At 36.6% G+C, this 23,053-nt stretch overlaps 1 protein-coding gene across 1 annotated transcript in view; it reads left to right on the top strand.

The window, feature by feature from the left end:
• Positions 1 to 8,655: 8,655 nt before the first annotated feature.
• The window catches only part of LOC149791036 (uncharacterized), a 92,046-nt gene continuing 77,648 nt past the window's right edge, over positions 8,656 to 23,053 (top strand). The window contains exons 1-2 of the mRNA XM_089972938.1: positions 8,656 to 8,821; positions 17,350 to 17,488. Of these exons, the coding sequence (XP_089829064.1) occupies positions 8,713 to 8,821; positions 17,350 to 17,488 (248 nt within the window). The 5' untranslated portion in view covers positions 8,656 to 8,712. The remainder of the gene's footprint in view (positions 8,822 to 17,349; positions 17,489 to 23,053) is intronic.

Genomic DNA, 23,053 nt, shown 5'->3' with positions numbered 1-23,053 from the left:
TCAACGGGGCAAGTTATTTCATCGACGGATAGGAAATCGAAGCCTGTTTGATCAATGTCGACTTTGCAACGACGATTACTAGACTCGCCCGTTACATTGACGACTATGCAAGATCAGCTAGTCTGTCTATGGAACTCAACCCTCTGGTATGCCTGACAGACCTGGCCTTGGCGTTGCTGGTATATTATTTTCAAGTGAACATTTCAACCACGCATCGATCCCAGATTAAAGCGAGGACATTCTCCTGCGCGATTCCACGCACATACACATGTACAGGTTTCAAAGAGATTTTGATCAGGTTATTGGCGGGGTCAGAGACACGGTTGTGCTAACTCGTAAGGACGACGACGACGACGATGAAATTTCACGAGATCCTGCCATCGATGTCGGTAAAGTTGTGTTGTCCAAATTTAGGCTTTGGGTACCATCGATGAGTGAAGCTTCTGCACTTTTATTCCTCAAGATGAGCACAGGCTATGTGCAAAGTCGCGTACGAGAAGAATTCTTGTTGGCCAGTAAGATGTCACCGCTCTACGACACGCGTATGTGGTATTTCATGTCAAAACACAGGTTTACAGATTTCCAACAAAGACTTCACCGCACTATGCCCGATTTCGTTAAGCAGTCTGTGCTGGACGTATGCTTGAAAGCACGGTAGGTCAGGACGCAGACTATAGATGTACTGCCGTAATTCTATTCGACACATTTAATGTTGTTGAAGGACTTGGGTGGCAGAATGAGGGTAACTGACGCTCCGGAGGAAACCTTTTGGCAGTTGCTAAAAGCTCGTAATTAAATCTATAAAATTCAAATAAAATATTCTACCAGCATATACTTGTCAAATTAATACTGAGTCAACTCGGAAAGATCGCAATTTCGATGAACAAAATGAACCAGAGCAAATCTGACTCTTTCCCCAGACAAATTATTTGGAAACGCGCAACTGATGTTGACACCAACGCAGATGCAGAAGTTCTAAGCAGCCAAACGCCAACGTCTTAAGTTGTCCGTGGTCGGAGTCGCTGTGGGGAAACAAGTCAGCGGAATCTTTTCATTGCTTGCGGAGATTCCAGCTCTGATAGCGTCCGCGACCTCAGAGGATGCAAGAAACTTCAACGTTAGAGGCTATTGGCGCCGCCTCTGAGGTGGCTCCGAATACAGTTATTGACGGACCAAAAGCGTCTACTAAATAAGGAAAGGGCCTTCTACTATGCAGAGGAGGTGGGGACTTGCGGTCATGGTCTTCGGTCGTGGCTTCGCCGTTACCAATTTTGATTTACTCGCGATGATAAAGTCATTCAAGCGCTTCCCCGGCTTCTTCGTGTGGAATGAACTTCCTTCGATGATTCCCCATACGTGTGAAACCGGCATAGACAACTTGGATATATCAACAGAACCTCTTATTCACTGTGTCGCGTAAGCGGTAACATTCAAACATAGTTTGTATTTTGATTTGCACGGGTAGGATAAGCTGGAGAAAGCTAGTTGCAGAGAATAGTAAACAGGAAAGACTTCAATTAATTAAAATATAGAGAAACCTTATATCAAATAAATATGGTTTCCTGGAATTATATACGGTACTTTAATGCTCCTGTTTAAGACTGGTCTGAGTCACCCTGTATGACTTAGAGTTCACTTATATGCAATAACAAAGTCGAATAAATTTTGCTAGGGCTCAGCGACAGCAATTGTCTGAAAATTTTTAACGACTTTAATTGATAGGTTTTTCATAGAATTATCAACCATTTCATTCCCCTATGCAACTAATTATACATTAGTTCAGCTCGTCCTCTCCTGCTCTCCAGCTATTCCTCTCCAATCCACCCTCCGATCTCAACAGCTCCTGCTCATCCTACGGTCTCTCCAGTTCACCTTACTATTATTTATCAAGCTCACCCTAGTCTCTCCAGATTGTTACAACGCATTATGTACAGCGTTGCTCGAATAACATGTCTAACCACAAAACATTTATCTTTTGTACCTTCATTTTCAGCTTACACATTTTGAATTTAAAGAATCGACCACTCAACAAAATGACAACAAATTAATGCTTGAAGAGTTTATGAAGCTAATTGTACTTGTATGTTTTGCTAAGTTTACCATGCACTATATATAATTAATCCCGATTTACCGCCAGACAAATTATTCCATATTCTCTTTGCGCCGTCGGTACAAGACTTGTGGCGGAGCAGCTTTATCGTTGTAGAAATGATACGGCATTTTGTAATGTAGGCACTCCCATAGGAGTACCTGTACATCAATAGATCACACATTTTATTTGGAATGTGAATAGCTTGTATAGGGGTATTTCAAAATCATTACATCATGCTTTGTATTTGGAATGTGAACAACACTTGCAGGTGTACAAAAGCTGTACTTCTCCATGCATAATATTCGTTATATGTAGAGGCAGGTTTATGCGTTCCTTCTTTACTCGTCTTTACATTTTAGTTTAAATCTGAAATAATAAGGAGAATTTTGACAGTTTACGTTTCCACTTTTAAAACTGTAATAAATTAATCAAGATGCAAGGATGTCCCCTAGATCTCACCATCTTTGTATTACTTGAGTACATAATGATCCAATATCATGTTTAATTTGTGACATCATAACTTTTAATGCCCACAAAAACCACCTATTACCTCAAAACCCAACACCAATTTCCACGTAGTGACCAATAGTCAACGCTATAGCAAATCGCCCGTCCCGTATAATAATAATAATAATAATGATGATGATAATGATGATGACTGAATTTGATCATGCAACATTCTGAGGTCAGTATGCAGATAGAAAACAACCAGCCCAGCTCCCTGAACATGCGTAATATATACATCACAGTGCTTTCCTTTAACTACTTTTTCAGTCTAGAAAAACTGAAGATCGCTGAAAGAAAGGCTTAATTTAATACGTTTTGTGTTCCTACAGAAATCGGGAAACCAGAAAGCAATACATGAAAAGCATGTGTTTTTGCGAAAAGGAAAAATACCGACAAATCGACGAAGAAAATCCAAGTTCATTGAATAATTGCTATACATACTTCATCAAGTAGTCAGCTTTCAATATCCCTCTCTACCGATCATTCATTCATTCATTTCCTATTTAATCAAACTTATAATTGAACTCTACCAGTGTGAACGCAATGCTAAATAAAGATTATAGGTGCAAAATTCATGCAAGGAATATTGTGATATTGCGTCAGTATTAAGAAAGAAAAACAAGAACACACACACACACACACACACACACACACACACACACACATATATATGTTGTCATTTTATATGAATCTGACCACGTTTGTCATCACATCGGATTTGATCGAGATCAGCAGTCTAATGGTTCGTGCTGACGACCCAAACGAGCTTGTGATTTTTTTTCAATATCGAACTGGTAAACTAAAACAAAAACCAACGTGGGCATCAACGGCGTTGTTTCGAAGCTGAGTGGCGCCTTTGTGAATAACCTAGCCCAAATCACTGGACACCAGGGAATCAGATGATATGATTTTTCGGTTGTGTTTATCAGATACTTGATGTTGCTAATAATGAGATGAAACAAACAAGGGTGTCAAGTTCGTCCATGTGCTATCTGCCGTACCTTTACCAAAACGTGCAGTAACATCACGGTGATATATATATATATATATATATATATATATATATATATATATATATATATATATATATATATATATTGACGTACACCAACGAAAGCGGTATTGGTCATGAAGGGTACTTATGGAAGGGACCGTTATCATTAGTCGCAGGAGATGAAATTAAGTTAGAAAGATTTTCAATGACTATTCGAACGGATACATAACCGTTTCTGGAGTCTGTGTTTAAGATTTATGATTACATATAAAGTATGTATTCAGCAGGACCACGAGATGATGTTATGGAATTTAACGAGATGCTTGATCAACAGGAGAGGTGTGTCAACACGAGCCACTTTCGGATGAATATCTGCATGACACCGGAGTTAAAAGACCGTCATAAACGCTTAAATATAATATATGCGAGTTCCGGATGGAAACTGATCTTTGGGATCATCCACATGCACCAATACCCATTCGTGTCTAATTTGGAACCATCACATTAAGACATTACAACGCTCTGTCCCTGATTACTTCGTCTGACGTAAAAACATCCATGGATTCTACAACGATGAAGTAGAATTCACTGATAAATCCACCGTAATAAAAGTCTACATCTATAATTGAACTGCCAACAATATAACTCGACTGCCGAAAGAAAAACGCAGACTGTTATTCAACATGTAGGAACTTGTCCGTGTAACAGTTCTTAGTCAAAAAGGAGAGCGATCGTTGGGGACGCAAAGCATGTGCGTAATCATTGTAGTTCTAGGTAAATGTAAAGTATTCTCCTGGAAAATATTTCCAATAATTCATGGCAGTTGCACCGGTGAATAAAAATACTTGGTTGGGAGTGTGTCTACATTTTGCATGCGACCGCTACGCTTCTGGGTAAGGTCTCCCTTTCGAGTAATTGTACTTCACGGTGACATAATTAACCGAATGCTGTTATGGATCCTCAGAACTACCGACGAGAAAAAATAATCGAAGCGGAGCAACAGGAGCGAGATAAAATCCTCAACAGACTGTTGTACTTAAGAAATATGCTCGTATTTTACCGTGGATATAATTTGCGGACTCGCCCGCGTGACCACCGTTGACCTAGCGGCAACCATATATCCTCTAATAAGAATTATTTTTGGAGCTAAATAGATATTATCTGGGTCACTGGCTGCGTCAGTAAAATAATTTTGTTACGATTATATCAACGAGTACGTGTTTAATAAGAAATTCTGCCTGCAACCCAAATCAGCCCCCATACAGTTTCCTAGCTGTACTACACGTTTAGCAAAGATAAACAATTAGCACTACCAAGTTTAAGACGATGCTTGCCGAAATGAAAAAAGATCCGATGACTTCGTGCGCGGACACTGAACTGCGAGTCAAAACCGAAAGTGACAATTGATTTGCATGCAGTAAAAATCAAGCAAGCGGTCGCGGATGCCCCGGCGCCCTTTAACTGGAGCAACTAGAGGCGTCATTGGGGGTTTTCTCAAGGAAGGAGAATTTGTCACCCAACGTTTACACTCGCGATAGAAAAATTGGTAAAGTCATGGGGGAAAGAAGGAGTTAAGCACAATTGGTAACATAAGCTCAAACTCCGATTAATTTACTATTTGTTCTGTTCCCGTCTGACACTGTGAGTCGGCACACTGCCTCGAATAGTTGAGAAAACCAAAGACCTTCTTTTATCTTTGTTTACGTTCCACCAGGTGGTGTTGATCAATGGACAAAATGACTAATCTCAATGATAGGGAATAGATGTAGGGCTCGGATCACGATTATATTTCCTGTATAGTTCCAACATTTTTGTTTGTCAGTACTGAGCTTTCCACTGTGTCCAACTTTTAATACATTATATGGTAATCTAAAGTATCTTTAGATATGAAATCATCGTGAAGTACTTGTCATAAGCTAGTCGGCATTTTGTGAGAGGCTGGACTGTAAACAAAGCAACGTGCAATGGGTCGTAGATTTGTTTAAACTTCCGAATTAGCATTAGTGCCTCTTTACTCGCTGTGCACTTTCGCCTATAAAAATAAATTACCCCAACATAATGCTCATATTCTAAAGATTGAACAATTTCCTTTAAATCGATACCAGGAATACATAAATCTAATCCATGTATCATCACCAAAATGAAAGAGGAAGGAATGTTCTGAAAACAGACTGGGACTGACCTAAAATTAAATGTCTCGAGTCCTACAGACGACCGATTTTTGTTAGCGACAAACTAAAACGGGTGAAGTTATTGGAATAAAAGGACTAGCGGGATGAAAAGAACGGTCTGACATAGAAAGAGAGCGTCCTGGCTTGGAATAAAACAGCATGGCGCAAATCAATCCTAAAATAATCTGTCGGAAACTAAGATGTGCCGTGGCGGACAAATGCTGGTCCAGTGAGAAATTTGCAGTTGAAATTTTCGAAATCCAATATCTCGCGTTGGATCAAATTGCTTGACCTTAAAGTTCCATTTTCTATATCGAGATTGCAGATTTTATATGTTGAACTGGACATCAAATTTTCAACCACCACTGTGTAATTCAACAGATGAAATCTAAATACTCAACATATTAAATGGAACCTTCAACATAAACTCTTTGAACCAATACGCAAATTAGGAATTCTCGACGTATGACATTGAAATTACAGCCACTGCCGTATAATTCAAACGACACACTCTAAACCCTTGACATATAAAACTTTCAACCACTACTGTTTAATTCAGCAGATAAAATCTAAAGTCTCGACCTAGAAAATGGAACTTTAATGACAAACATATTTGATACAACACGTGGAACTGGAATTCTGGACTTCTGACATTAAAATTTTGAACGGCAACGTTCTGATTGGAACAGCTTTTGTCCGCTACGGTGCCTTATAGGAAACACCGTGCTTGGAAGAAAACTTGAAAGGACATTATTATAACTGATACAGCCGTCGTGGAGGATTGCTAAAGACTATTTTTTTTCTTTTTAAGTGACTTACTATGTGCAATTTTAAGGTTTTCATGCATTAATTTTTCAGATAGGAATAAGACTGTTACAAAAGCGACATAAAAAGGTAAATCTGTCAATAAAATCAATGTACTGTATTGGAATACAAGTCCTTACTAAATGCTGTGAAATATTTTTCCCTAGGATTGGTCAAGATATTGTCCACCTTATATATATATATATATATATATATATATATATATATATATATATATATATATATATATACACACACACACATATACATATATATATTAGGTAATTACTTGTTGTGTCACATCCTCCTTATTCGTAATCAGTCCTTATGCATGTGTATGTCTGTGTACATGTGTACGTACGTTGTTGTAGAAGATTTTGTTAGAAGAGAAAACCTCAAGAAGAAATCTACACATAAACAAATACGATTTATTTATTCAATTCGTTGTCATTTGTTTTGAAATTTTACATTCTCTTTCATATGGGACTGATATTATTCGCGTATCTGATATGTTATTGTCAGCACAACTACACAGCCGATTGCAGATGACTGTGCCCCCATTACTACTTACACAGCCGATTGCAGATGACTGTGCCCTCAACTCCAACACGTAGAAAGACACGTAGCAGAGCATGGACCTTTTAATCCCCACCAACTTCAGACTCACCATTTCTACCAGCAAGACCGAGGTTTTGCATCAGCCAGCTCCTGGAGAAGATTACCTGGACCATCCATCACTGTCAATGGTCAAAAGCTCAAAAATGTAGACAGGTTCAGATACCTCGGCAGCAGACTCTCACAAGTAGTCCACATAGATGAGGAGGTCAACATCAGGATTTCCAAAGCCAGCGTAGCATTTGGCAGGCTCCACTCAAATGTCTGGGATAAGAGAGGGATAAGAGGAATCAAGCTTGCCACCAAACTCAAAGTCTACGCAGCTTTTTCTCCCCACTCTCCTCTGCTAGACCTGGATTGTGTATAGCCGCCATGCTAAAAAAAACTGAACTACTTCCATATGAGCTTCCAGAGAAAACTACTGGAAATCAGATGACAGGACAAGGTACCGAACACAGAAGTGCTCACTCAGACCGGCATGACAAGCATCCACACCATGCTGTGCAAGGCACAACTCCGATGGGCTGGCCATGTTGTCCGCAAGCCGGTAGAACGCCTACCTAAGAAGGTCTTCTATAGAGCGCTACAGCAAGGCAATATATCTCACGGTGGTCAGAATTAGAGGTACAAGGACACCCTGAAGAACTTAGGCATTGACCCTAACAGCTGGGAGAGTGTCGTTGCTGAACAATCTGCTTGGTGCAGTCAAGTCAATGTCGGTGCGGCAGCTTTTGAGCTGAAAAGACTGGTTGACGCAGCTGAGAAACGTGATCTGCGTAAATACAAGAACAGCAGTTCCGCAACTCCCAGTCAGCAACCTGTACATCCATGTCCCCACTGCAACAGGCTCTTCCGGGCCTGGATCGGACTGATCAGCCAACTCCGGACACCCCCCAGTGAATCTATGATATTGAATGATCCTCATCGACACCGATGGACAAACGTCACATAGCCGAGTGGGGTGCGAGGGACATTGTTCACACATTTCACCGCATTGAAATCGTCCATTAAAGTTATATATGCATGAAATATCTGTAAAGACCTTAGTCTCTTTATAATATTGTATTCCTTCAAGTGGCTGCCGTAAGATTAGCCAAGATTTAGTATTTGAAGTTTTTTGTTGTATTAGAACAAAAAGGTAACAAATTTCGATATTAATTATATATCCTGCCGAACCTCCCCCGCATTAACTCTTTGTCAAGCAAACAACATTATCTTTGCTATGAAATCCTAACCAGGGACCTGTATCAGTTAAAATAAAACCAGGGACCTAGAAGCTAATGAAGATCTGTGTCAAAATATGATATCAATATGGTAAGGTCTTGATAGGTGATGTATGCACACTATATATATGAACGCGTTTACTAGCAGCTGCCGAATAGAGTTAGAATCACGTGGTCCCAACCTTGGCAGGTGCGCGTGACCGACTTTTGAGACGATCCCTGCGTAATTATCATCATCAGCAACCAAGATGGCTGCCGTGCGGAGGTAACACGTTCACTTATGGGGATGAAAATTTTAACTTGAATATGGATAGTACAGGCTCGGAACACAGCCCTCCACTAAGTGAAAATGCGGGCAGTTCATCGTGGAATAACTGGGAAAACGAAATTAGCTCTATATCAGGGATAAACTTGGGTATGAGACTTTCTTGAACTTTAGTAAGTTGAGTATCACCCCACCCCCAGTACCAAAATATGTCGTATGTATATAGTTAATGCAATGTAACAAGCTTTCTCTAAAAATTGCGTTAGAATGTATATGCATTAGAATGTATGTAATTTATGCTAATATCTGTCCATATAATATTTACCTGAAGTTTTCTTAGTACAGCTACTTGAAGTTGGTATAAAGTGAGAACAGCTGTACATGACCTTAAGTGCGCGTACATTACGGTTATTATTGGTGTTTAATTTTTTTAAATTTTTTGAAAAGAGGAAACTTAATACAATACTGTACTTTTTGGGGGTAAAAAGTGATGATTACATTTTAAGATTGTATACTTTTATGTTCTGCCATGGCACAAATTTTTGCAAAGAAAATAGCTATCCATACTTCTAAGCACATATATGTACCTATCCATATTGACAAGCATATCTATGTTTAGACCTATCAATAACAAGCACATCTATATATGGGCTTGTCCATACTACTAAACACATTAATGTTTGGACCTGTCAATAACAAGAACATCTTTATATGGACTTGTCAATACTACTAAACACATTTATGTTTGGACCTATCTATTAATAACAAGCACATCTATATATGGACTTGTCCATACTACTTAACACATCTATGTCTGGACCTATCTTAATAATTAATAACAAGCACATCTATATATGGACTTGTCCATACTACTTAACACATCTATGTCTGGACCTGTCTATAAATAACAAGCACATCTAGGCAGCTGCCCATAGTGCCAAGTCTTGGTGGACAAGGGTACCATTTTGCAGTGTTTGCAGGTTTTTTTCTGAGTGGGGTGTGCTAATGGCAACACTAAAATGGGGCACCATTTCATCATGCACAAACTTATGATGGTTCTGGGACATGGTACCAGACTTTATCCCTAATTGGTAAACAGAGCATTTTCTGAATATGCTACAAATTAGTTTCACAGTGATAAAGTCACTAATGAAGGAATAATTTGTTTTTAAACAAAATACAAAATTTTGTAAGTGAGGAAGGTTGCAGTTCTTAGTTTAGAAAAAAATCTCATCATCTAAGATAAGAAATCATTCTGCACAAGTCAGAAAATGAAGTGGATGAAAAACGAGAGATAGTTATGGTCAGGTGATGTTTTAATCCAGAATTGAATGTTTTTTGAATGATTTTGTTTTGAGCATATTCAGTTCCTACATTACTAACAGCATCTGCATGTCTACAGAATTAATGTATCATGGCTTTACTATGATCAATGCATAATTTGAAGATACATTTGACATTGTTAAGAAAGCAAAAAAGAAGGAGCACAAAGCATGAGACACACAAAACTCGGAACATTTTTTTATGCCGAAGGATTCCTAAGAACTACTGTATTCAAATTTCTCACTAGTGACATGTGATATGAATTGAAATATCATTATCTAGACAGTTGTGTTAACATATCAATGATTATTCATAATTATTTGAAATGATATAATTGCGTGTTTTTATTTTATGCACATAGTGTTTAAATGAAAATATTAAATAATAATTTAAAGTTAGTTTTGTCATTCATACCTTGTAATTATTACAAACATCTTTGTGACCCCCCTCCCAAAGGAAGATATAAAGACATTATTTAAAGGGTATCCTTATAAAATGGTGACCTTTATAATTTGACAGTTCAGAACTCCATGGTAGATAAGATTGAAAAGAATTTTATATTTTACTATCTGTTGTCTGGGCTCCAGATTTACATTTATGTGCTTGTAAAATGCAAAGTACAGGATTAAAATGTGAATTTAAATTTTGAACCCTTGCTACGTTTTTGCAAGTGCTAATTTTTCCACCATTATACTGTAAATCATTAATAGAACTCTCTATGTTCCTATTTCAGGAAAAATATGCATAATTTCTTAAATGTAAAACAAAATGTTTTGGTATTGATCTTTGTGCTTGTCATTCAGCATTTCACTATGGCTGTTATCCTGTATATACTCACTTATAATTCACTTCATGCTTCAAAAATCCTGATTTGATGTTGCATAATGTGTTATTTGTTCTACTGAATACTCCTAACAAAACTGCACAGACCCAGATCTGTCAGCGCATTATGGGCCTGTGCAGATTGAAGCTGGACTCTTCTTATAAGCAAGTGTATATGGTATGACCAGGGTACAACCATTATGTTTTAAAGGTGCTGCAATATCATTTCTTAAACTCAGTAGGGATATTTTTCACAGACATTATCAGACATTAAGACTTTTAATGTTTGGATAGCCAGTCTCAGATATTTGTGTCAGATATTGTGCTGACCAAACCCTGGAAAGAAAATGGTTGTTCCTAATGCAAACATTGCTGAGTCAGTGAATTTCATTATAATCGTTTCATTTCAAATAACATTTTATGGTTAAAACATTATTATGGACACTTGTAAACAGGCTTCTGTCACAGACGTGAAAAATGATTCCAAATACATGTACAGTATTTTTTAATAAAAATTACAAGTAAAATTAAAAGAAAAGTTTTATTAAAAAAAATTCTGAATTGTGGTAAAAGATATTTCAATATGGGTAAAAAAATAAGAAAAATAGTACAGTTTTGCAAATTGTTTTATCTCTGATAATTGGAAATGCAAATAGCAAATAAATCAAATTTCTAGCCCTGTCATTTGGAATTGCCAAAACTGGATTGTACAAATTTCATTTGAGTATTATTGAACACCAAACAACTAAAGCTTGTTTAATAGCAGACTGAGTCCTTCATCAAGGCCTTTATTTTACCTTCAAGAATGTGTGAAGTTGCTTCATGACCAAGACTACCTTAGGGTTTGCTTGGTTAGTTTATAACATGGTTCCCTTTAATGGGTGTTCTTTCTATGGTTCTGTCATATAACATATGTTCAGAACACCCATAGCTAATGTTCCAGTCACATAGTCTAGTATAATGACAGAATGTACCATTAAAATAAATTTATTTTGCATGCAGCAAGATAAATACCATGGGGATTTTTGACTCGATGCCTAAAATTTATTTGAATTCTTTGAATGAATTTTGAAGTCAGTTATCTTGTTCATTTTATTTACATAAAAGTCTTGAGTGCATTGCTTATTTTCATTGATATGGAATGCAAGTAACTGGTTGATCAATCACATATACATTAAATTTGTGTGAAAAGTTGTATTTAGCTGTCAGTTGTTGTTGTTGTTGTAGGGTTTAAAGCTATTTTTCAGCACACGATAGGCTATACATGGCGGCCGATATTAATGGTGGAGGAAGAACCCGGGAAATCCCCAGAAAGAACCACTGACCCTTGAGAAGCTACCGGCAAGCTTTCTCACATACCCACGTTGGCCGAATCCGAGACTCGAACCCACGCAGACAGAGGTGAGATGGTAGTGATCTGTAACGGATAGCGCTTTAGACCACTCGGCCACTCAGGGCCCCCATTTAGCTGTCAGTCAAGGTACAGACTGTTTATGCCCATTAGGAGCATGGAGTTGATGAATACCATTGTTACGTGTGTCTGGAAGTGAGGGTTTGGTAGCATTCTTTAATATTTTGCAAGACTTCAGAAAGTTCTTGGATACTAATACTGATGTGCATAAGTGCCAGGATGACCAAGACTTTTGCATCAACTCTTAGACAGTTCAACTTAGTCACTTGTTTTCTCTGATCAGAACTTTATTTTCTCCGGAGTCACATTAAAAAGTAAATCTATCTTTCTTCACATATGACAATCTCTTTCAGATGTCTCATTGCACTCTTCTCTTATTTGGTGAGTAGCTATTGATGATTGCAACCTAAGTGTTTTTGATCAGCTGTCAACAAAAGCAGGATCCATCTTGCACAAATCATTGTGAGCTACAAATTGTTCGTCACTGTATTAAAAACAATGGATAAATTAATTCCAGTGATAACAGAATATCTTCTTTTGTGTATCAAGGATATTCATCAATTGTCCCCTTCACTATAGCCACATCCCATTCACCAGATGGCAGACAATGGTCTTCCAGAATGTGGCTCATCATTAAAATAAGGAAGCCACCTAAAATTGAATGATATGAGAGGGATCCATAAATAGGATCCATGTTGACCTTGAACTGTTTCCCTTCTCCGATATTGTTATGTCACTGTCAGTTACTTGTGTTTTGTCACATGCATATATCTTTAGGCGCAGGGCATTTTATGGAACTTTATTTTGTCTTTCAATTGGCATTATATTTATTGACAGGTCCAAGCAAACAAAAAAGTTATAATTAATTATTCATAACCGTTTCAGATACCTCTCTTATATGCATGTAATATATTCCAGACTCAGATTTGTGAGATTTAAGTAATTTTCTGAAATGCACACAATCTGTCACTTGGGTTCACTTTTACTGGACAGGTATGAGTAAGTTAAAGATTGAGTAGAATTTATACAATTGAATTTTGCTAGTGATCCTTGTCTTTGTTAGCTTAGAAGTTACTAGCTTACATGTTGCTAGCTTACAAATTATACTAGATCACAAGTTATGCTAGATTACAAGTTAAACTAGCTTATAAGTTACTAGGTTACAAGTTACTAGATTAGAAGATATACTAGCTTACGTGTTACTAGCTTACTTACCGGTACTAACTTACAAGTTATTCTAGATTTTAAGTTATACTGGCTTACATGTTACTAGCTTACAAGTTATACTAGATTACAAGTTAAACTAGCTTATAAGTTACTAGGTTACAAGTTACTAGATTAGAAGATATACTAGCTTACATGTTACTAGCTTACTTACTAACTTACAAGTTACTCTAGATTTTAAGTTATACTGGCTTACATGTTACTAGCTTACAAGTTATACTAGCTTACAAGTTACTAGATTACAAGATATACTAGCTTACATGTTACTAGCTTACTTACTAACTTGCAAGTTATTCTAGATTTTAAGTTATACTGGCTTACATGTTACTAGCTTACAAGTTATACTAGCTTACAAGTTACTAGTGGCTGAGTGGTCTAAAGCGCTCACTGTTCCGGATCACTGCCATCTCACCTCTGTCTGCTTAGGTTCGAGTCCAAGGCTCAGCTAGCATGGGTACGTGGGAAAGCCTGCCAGTAGCTTCTCGTGGGTTGGTGGTTCTTCCCTGGGTTTTCCAGGGTTCTTCCTCCACCATTTATACTGGCCGCCATGTATAGCCTATCTTGTGCTGAAAAATGGCATTAAACCCTTGAACAACTAGATTGCAAGTTATACTGGCTTACAAGTTACTAGATTGCAAGTTATACTAGCTTACAAGTTATACTAGCTTACAAGTTACTAGCTTACAAGTTATACTAGCTTACAAGTTACTAGATTGCAAGTTATACTGGCTTACAAGTTACTAGATTGCAAGTTATACTAGCTTACAAGTTATTTGCTGACTGCAGATGAAATTTACTATAAATATCCAGAATTAAAATGAGGATACATTTTAAACTTAGTATATTTTATTATAGAGAAATCACAGAGTGAGACCAAGATTGTGTTTGTGACCTCTCGGAGTGAATCTCATAATAATTAACATATAAAGACAGAATAGGTTTCATTTTAATAGGGCTGTTATGAACATTTGTTCATTACAATCTGGTGTCCACTATGACGAGTTTTTATTCTACAATAAAAAATTTAATATCCAGTGTCCACTGTGACCGGTTTTTATTGTATAGTAGCATTTAGTATCTAGTGATGACAAGTTTTTATTTTATGGTATAACTTAACATCCATTGTCAACTTTGATAGGTTTTTATTGTATTGTAGAATTTGAGAAATCTTGTAACAGTAAAGTAGTGAACTTAGACTGATTTGGAAATAAACTGTACATTTGTTTTCCACATTTATAGATTTTATATGTGATTATATGGGAATGTTGTATATATTGCAATAAAGAATTTTCAGTGTTCTCCAAAATATTATAACAAAAAATGACATCTACCAAGAAAGGCAAAGGAAGTAAACAAGATAAAGTTATATTTATACAACCTGGATTGTGTTGATGTGCTGTCAATCACCATAAATAAAATGTTATCTTTTGAAAACTATATGTAATGCATAAAACATTTGGCCGTTGCACATTAAAATGATGGTACTGGTTGAGACACCACTCGTTTCTCTTGAAAAAAAGAGCAAAATTGCTTTTCCTTATGTCTAATGTTATTTGGGAAAATGTATTTTATTTAAATCTTCAATGAGGAAAAGAAAAACATTCTTACTGAAGGAATATGTTTCCGGCCTTCATCCCAAATTAACTGTCATGTAACAAAAATTCCAGTTGCATTGGACCTAAATAAGTGACAAGGTACAATTAAAAAATGACTGGAAATTCATATTTGATAACAGAAAATAAAGCACCAGTTTCTTGGAAGCATTTATTATACACTTTCAAACAATATCTGGTAGACTTAGCATTGTTATGTATCATCACCATGCACAACAACACACATACACCACACACATGCAGACATGCACAATCACAACAACACAGACATTAAATAAAAAATACAAAAATTTCTGTCCGTAAATCCACTGGACAGTGGAATGTAGTCGAAACTTGGAGGGTTGAAGGTGATGCAGATGTTGTTAGAGTTCATCTTTGCCCTTGTTAGAGACTGAATTTTACTGTTCTTCAAACTTCCTCAAAGATCTCTTGTACAGTTTTTCTCAGGATTGAAAATGTTCACACTGGCTGCTGTCCAGCAGAAATTTAAATTTAGTTTTGCTGGAATTTGCTTGTTTTGCAGATGGCTCATCCTTCCTTGAATCGTAGGTACATTTCAAAATTGTGGCATGAAAAAAATGAATCATACTTCCGCACTGCACCTAGTATCACCATGCAGCTACCAAAATAATCATGTTTTGCATTTTGATATAATGAGTGAAATACAGCTTCAGAGAAATGACAGTGACCACAAACCAGACAATAACGATTAATAAAGACAGCTACAACATTCTCATTCAAGGTAATGAAGTGTAATATCTTGTTTCTTAAAAACCCTTATCTCAGATTACTGGTACCTAACTTCAAAACTAATTGGGTTGTTTCACTTCATTTATTTTACCATAGTTCAGAGGCTCACAGCCAGAAGGGTGCAGGTTTGAATCCTACCATTGGATCATGATGTTTCATTGGGAAGGCAATTTACTTAATTGCCTAAACAGACAACAACAATCCTCATGTACTTAACCAATGCAAATTAAGTTGTATGAAGAGTGTTGGTTGTTCATCTCTCACTGACTGTACCTTTTAATCACCTCTATGTCTGTCAGTACCTTTTAAACACTATTTGACTGTTGGTACCTTTTAATCACTACTATGACTGTTGGTACTTTTCAGTCACCTCTCCAACTGTCTACCTTTTAATTACCTCTCTGACTGTCAGTACCTTTTAATTACTTCTCTGACTGTCAGTACCTTTTAATTACCTCTCTGTCAGTACCTTTTAATTACCTATCTGACTGTTAGTACCTTTTAATTACCTCTATGACTGTCAGCATCTTTTAATTACCTCTCTGACTGTCAGTATCTTTTGATTACCTCTCTGAATGTCAGTACCTTTTAATAACCTCTCTGACTGTCAGTATCTTTTAATTACCTCTCTGACTGTCAGTACCTTTTAATTACCTCTGTGACCATTAACTGTATGTACTGTCATTTGGTGACAGTGTTCCTTGAGCATTAAGCACAAAGCTATACAAATCACCACTGTTTGCTGTATAAATAGGCTACATGTTAGGGACATTAAATTGCAGTAGCAAAAATCTTGTTTTTTATGTGACATGCCATGATATGAAAGGTATGATGAAAGGTTTTAATGACACATAAACACAATACTGGCTATAAATTGTCAATTAAACATTGTGTGCTAAAATTATTTTTGCAGAAGAACCATCTTTGAGACTCTTGGACATTAAAAAGACCATGGTTTATATAATACATTTTGACCATTTATTTTAAGGATTGTATATTTATTACATTATAGTTTATCTTATATACATTATATTTTGTATACCTTTTAATGAATTTTAACTCATTTTCCATTTTCTTTTATATTGTATTATATTTATATTTATTTGGAATTGTTTATATTCCTAAGGTTTAATTTGTTAAATTTTACATAGCATTATTAGAACTTTGTGTGGCTAAAGGTATGCAGATGTGTTGTTAACAGTGAGTTATCCAATTTTAACTTAATTTGTTACAGATGGAAACAGTAAATTATCCAATTTTGTCTTAATTTGTTACAGCTGGCAACAGTGAGTTATCCAGTTTTGTCTTAATTTGGTACAGATGGCAACAGTGAGTTATCCAGTTTTGTCTTAATTTGTTACAGATGGCAACAGTGAGTTATCCAGTTTTATCTTAATTTGTTACAGATGGCAACAGTGAGTTATCCAGTTTTGTCTTAATTTGTTACAGATGGAAACAGTGAGTTATCCAATTTTGTCTTAATTTGTTACAGATGGAAACAGTGAGTTATCCAATTTTGTCTTAATTTGTTACAGATGGCAACAGTGAGTTATCTAATCTGGTGGAGGATAAAGAAATAGCTGCCCGAGCTGTTGCCTTTGTTGTCAATAGTACAAGGAAAGGGATTGTTCCTCTGTGTGCAGATGTAGCTAATCTCTTTAGAGTAAAAAGAAGGTATAGTATACTCAACATTATGGGTGGGTATTGAATTAAAAATCATTGCAATATATTACAGTATTAAGCAAAATTTTGCAATATTGTTGCAGTATATTAATTTAAGACAGAATTACAGATAACTGTTAATTTATTGAAAAAAAATGAATGCAAACTGCAGAAAATTTCTTAAATATATTTAATTACATAATTAAAATACAGTGGAGAAAATTAATAAAATGCATTACAGTAGTTGCAATCTAACACAGAAATAAAGAATCACAATTTAAGTCTTTTGTCTGAACAGTTCACAGTTTGTGGTTTACTTTTTGATAAACATAAAATATATAAACTACAGGTTGGTCTTTACCTTGTGACTTTATCCAGTGTAGTTCAAACTGCCTTGAAAATCACTTACTTCATATTTTTTTAAGAAGATAAGAGCATCAACATGATTTGGTTTTAGGGCTGGACGTTGTGCATTTACTATATCTCCAGCAGTGGAGAACACTCTCTCAGAAGGGACATTTGTTGCTTGGATGCACAATAAAAATTTAGCAAGCTTAGCTAATCTAGGAAATCTCTGCTTGTGATTTTTCCACCAATGAAAATTCAAGGGAATTGATGGAAACACTCTATAGTTTGTAAGTTCTTCTTCTAGTTCTTCCATTTGTGTTTGTGAAGTCTCAACACCAGTTATGTAGACATCACCAAGAAGTTCTCGCATGCCTGAACAACATGTACCTTTATCTATCATATCGCTCTGACTAATGTCTGTCATGAGCCTCTTGCAAACTAGTTGAGCATCCTTAGCAGCAGAATTGGCAGACACACATAACTGCTTGGTTACCTGTGCTAAAGGTGTCAGTTCTGACTGCCCACTGTCACCCACAGGTGAGTGATCAGTGTCATGTTCAGCCTTAACTCTAACAATGATTCTGATGCATTCTGCAAAATTTTGGTAAAGATTTCATTCCTTTGTGCATCATTGAGGAAAGGTAGGGCTTTAAAATGTGGATCCAAGGTAGCAGCAGTAGTGAGAGTTTCTTCTTGATTAGTGTATCTATCCTGAAGATCATCAACCACAGCCCTTTTCATCTGAGCTATTACTAGAGAGTCATCATTGCTATGTTGGAAATGCTGTCAGTAAGTTTGCAATGAAGAGGCATGATAACAGAAATGGTTGGAACTAATTGAGCACAAAGAGTGGTTGTCACCACTTTAAGAGGTTTTTAGAGTAACCATTACCTCATCTGCCAGGTAAATGTCATCATCTGATAACGTGTTCAAATCTTTCTCTTATTTTAACAAGATCTTTTGATCTCAAAACAGCAATTACTGCACACTGCATTTTGCACCAATTAACCCTGGTAAGGTTCGCTGGATTGGCTGTGACATTTTAGCTTTAGAAAGATTGGAAGTATCTTCACATGATGAACTTGCATTAGTAGGGATCGATGATCTAGTGTCTGTCATCTTGTAATTACCACATATCCCAGGATGATACTTGTTCTTGTGGTATGCTAGATTAGTGGTTCTGCTAGAAAACTTAACATGAGTGTCACATAGTCAGCACACAGCAGTTTCCTCATCAATGTTCCTATCCCTTCTACTCTTTCTTAATGCAAAATGAGGCCATATGGCAGACTGCGTTTTTTAATTTTGCACCAGGTCGTACTCAGCCTAGCTTGAAAACTTGTAGCTCAAGGTCAATGTCAGTTAGTCATCACTGTCAGCAAGGTGCTTATATGTTGACAAAGAGAAGTTAGAGCTTCAAAAGGATGAAGATTCACAGACATGTAACTTCTCATTACCTATGCTGCAACTGCCCAGGAAACGAAATAGAAATGTTACTGAAGTTGATTACCAGAGGAAAAGATATGGAATTCAGTAGGTCATTGTCAGTCAGAAACATTTATAAGTAGTGAAATATGGCTAATATTAATTTATAATAATAATAGAGTTCGTTTGCCACTTATAAAAATTTACGTCAATATCACACTATATCGATATAAGAAAGTTATATCCCGATTATTGTATCGTCAGTTTAATACCTCAATATACTGGTATTCAATGTTATCAAGCACCCCTACTATGAACTTCCACCAGAATACTGTCCAACATTAAATCTACTTCAGGGACATGGGGTTTAGCTAATAACTGATGTTTAGTTGGTCCAATTGAAGATGGTACTTATCTGACATCAGATACGACCTCCATGCTGGCTGTCATGAAAATCTTGTTTTTACTGTCCTCCTAAATCGATGGTCATATTGACATGGGATTTTCACTTCAAGGCTCCTTATGATATCAAGTTGTTCCTAAATATACAGTGGTGCTCATCAGACATGTCTTTAGACTGCCACTGTGGCTATCTTGAAAATCTTGTCAATTCTCCAGCTCTTTAGATGAACTTATCAACATAGACTGTCCCCCTAAAAACTTATTATGATGCATAGTATTCTTAAATGAAATATGCTGCTGATAGAAATTCCCTTCGAATGTACAAGATGGCTACCACTGTGGCCATCTTGAAACTGTTCTTGTTGATACTCCTGAGTAGATGGTCTTATTGACATTGGATTTTCACTGCAAGGTCTGGGATAATGAAGAACGACTGGGGCTTGGCAGAAGACTGTTGAATTTGGCATTCAAATGTCAAAGGTCAATGTCAATGTTTCTACACAATAACATTGCTTTTACATCAGAGACATGAGCCAGACATTCTGTTTAGCTTGCATTTCAGGTAAGGAAGAAGTCTGATCTTTTTGAGATCAAAGGTCAAGGTCACCATTACTGAAAACAGTAAATTGTTTTCTGGACAGTAACATTAAGTCTAAATCACTATCCTGGGCCAAAATTTATTGTGGGCTTCTGGGCTTGAATTTAAGTTGTTTTTATTACTTCTGCTGGCAGTTTTTGTTTCACTGGTTACTCCAAGTAATCGGCAGTGTGAGCCAAGAGTTTGGGAGTAAGACAGAACAGTCAGTTTCAATTGTAATTTTTATTTATCATTTTGAGTAAAATAACTTTATGTGCAGCGAAATAGTTTTCTATGGCTGTTAAATGAAGTATGATTGTTAATGGGGATGGGCCAGAAAATGGGGTATGTGAGTCCCCACCCTTACCCCCAGTTTGAACTAGTACGTCATATATCAGAAAAGAACTTAGAAAATCTTTGGCAAATAAAATATTTAGACTATTAGTTATCTGGAAAGGAATCATCACATACATTAGGCCTATTCAGAAATAGCTGCTCACCTTGCCCTCAGAATGTGACAAAATTCACTTTCAGAGATTACGTTAAACCTGTTTTAGAATAAGCTTGTTCAGTTTGGGATCTCCGCTCTCAAGTATTACATATTGAACATTCAAGTTAGCAGCTAGATTTGTTTCACCCAATGATGACTTCACACCAGAAAGTATGACCTTAATGTTAAATAAATTGTCTTGTAAGCCCATAAACCAATATACTTGTTGATTGAAGACACACTGATACCATTTTATAGAGGTTTAAAAAACCAAAATCTGCTGCTGAAGTTTGACCGGTTCTAAAGAACTAGTGGAAATCAGCATGAATGCCCATAAGAAGTTAATTCTTACAATTTCATTACATTTCTTTCTTTGGCCAATAAACTTCAATGTCTGGATTTTTATTAAAGAACAATTAGTCACAACTGCTGAATTTTCATAAAATGAAATTCATATATTTTCAAACTTGGTATGTTCAGTTTTATTTCTGAATGTTTTTCTGTTGTTGGCAATATTGTGCAGTGTAGTAAAAAATGCGTTTAATACAGAATTAATGAATATCACAGATGTCTAAGTTTGTCTTTCTTTGATCATGAAAGGTTCATAACTAGTCAACTTCACCAGACTGAAGAAGAACTCATTAGAGACAACCATTTTATTTATAGGGAAAAGCCACAATAGTATGTGACCTAAACATGAGCTGTCAGCTCTCTAAAAAACATACTAGCAGATCAAGCCGTTAGAGGTGACATGGTAACAGATTTTGCCTAAAAGGAGATAATACCAGAGACATATTGCCATATTTATGACTACAATGGTTGGCTGCAAGAGAAATAACTTGACTCCCCATTAAAACTTATTGGTTGTGCTCAGTTCCATTGTGTCCTGTTAATATTCTTGACATCAGTATTAGGCTATGTATGCACAGGATCCCAGAACGTTTTTGCTAAATGCCAAGATTGTACCAACTACTGGTATGTATGTCTATATTAGACAGACATTATCATCCAGGAAGAGGGGTAAAACACCAAGGTCAGAAAGAGCTTGCTGTCTGCCAAGGTTGTACCCACTACCTGCATATGTCTATATTAGGCAGATGTCATCATCCAGGAAGAGGGGTAAAACACCAAGGTCAGAAAGTGTTTGCTGTCTGCCATGACTGTACCCACTGCCTGGTGCATATGTCTATATTAGACAGACATTATCATCCAGGAAGAGGGGTAAAACACCAAGGTCAGAAAGTTTTTGCTGTCTGCCATGACTGTACCCACTACCTGGTACATATGTCTATTGTAGACAGACATCATCCAAGAAGAGGGGTAAAACACCAAGGTCAGAAAGAGCTTGCTGTCTGCCAAGATTGTATCCACTAACTGGTGCATATGTCTATATTAAACAGACATTATCATTCAGGAAGAGGGGTAAAACATCAAGGTCAGAAAGTGTTTGCTGTCTGCCAAGATTGTATCCACTACCTGGTACATATGCAGGGGCGTATTAACCATTAAGCAGACTAAGCACGTACTTAGGGCACCAGGGCCAAAGGGGGCACCACAAAGTTGAGAAAAGGGTGAAAAGAAGAAAAAACGAATGAAGATTTGTAAAAAAAAATTGATAAAACTAGTGCAAATTGATGATAATGTTCTGTTTCTTGATCATGGTGCACCCTAGGGTTATCTTCCCAGGTGTACGTGGAAAGGAGGAGGGGCACTAAGATTTGTCAGTGCTTAGGGCACCAGTGAGCCTTAATCTGCCCCTGTACATATGTCTATATTAGACAGACATTATCATCCAGGAAGAGAGGAAATCATCGAGCTTGTGGCTTTTTTCTCTCGCTTTGTTAATAGTTTCTTTAAAGTCCCACCAATGAAGTGGTATGGCATATAGTGTTCCCTTGCCTGCCTGTCTGTATATCTGTCTGTCCGTCCATTTGTCCATCCATTATATCATAAGATATTGTGTTTAGGTCAGTCTTCAGTTACTAGTGAGTCGTACATATTTTAAAAACTAATTTCTTGCTTTTTCTACATTGTCTATACCTTTGATGCTTTCCAAGTGCCAGGCAGTGAGATATGACAAAACATTTTGTGACCTGGGTAAATTCTCTGAGATCTAATGTTTTGAAGTTATGCAACATACAAACAAATTAGGTTTTGTATTCAATTTGTGGTATGTAAGTACCATTTTAAATGTAAGACACACACTGCACAAATACAGATTATTACTTGGGTACATTTTCATTAGGTTGAAGCTTATCCTAATAATATTCATTCTAGATATCAGTTATTTTAACTTATCTGATATCATACAGTCTTATTTTACTTATCTTATATA

The sequence above is a fragment of the Sinohyriopsis cumingii genome, chromosome 10, assembly GCF_028554795.1.
Source record: "Sinohyriopsis cumingii isolate HCF-2022 chromosome 10, ASM2855479v2, whole genome shotgun sequence".
Lineage (NCBI taxonomy): Eukaryota > Metazoa > Mollusca > Bivalvia > Unionida > Unionidae > Sinohyriopsis > Sinohyriopsis cumingii.
The sequence above is the reverse complement of the archived record's forward strand: the minus strand, read 5'-3'. Positions and strand labels throughout refer to the sequence as shown.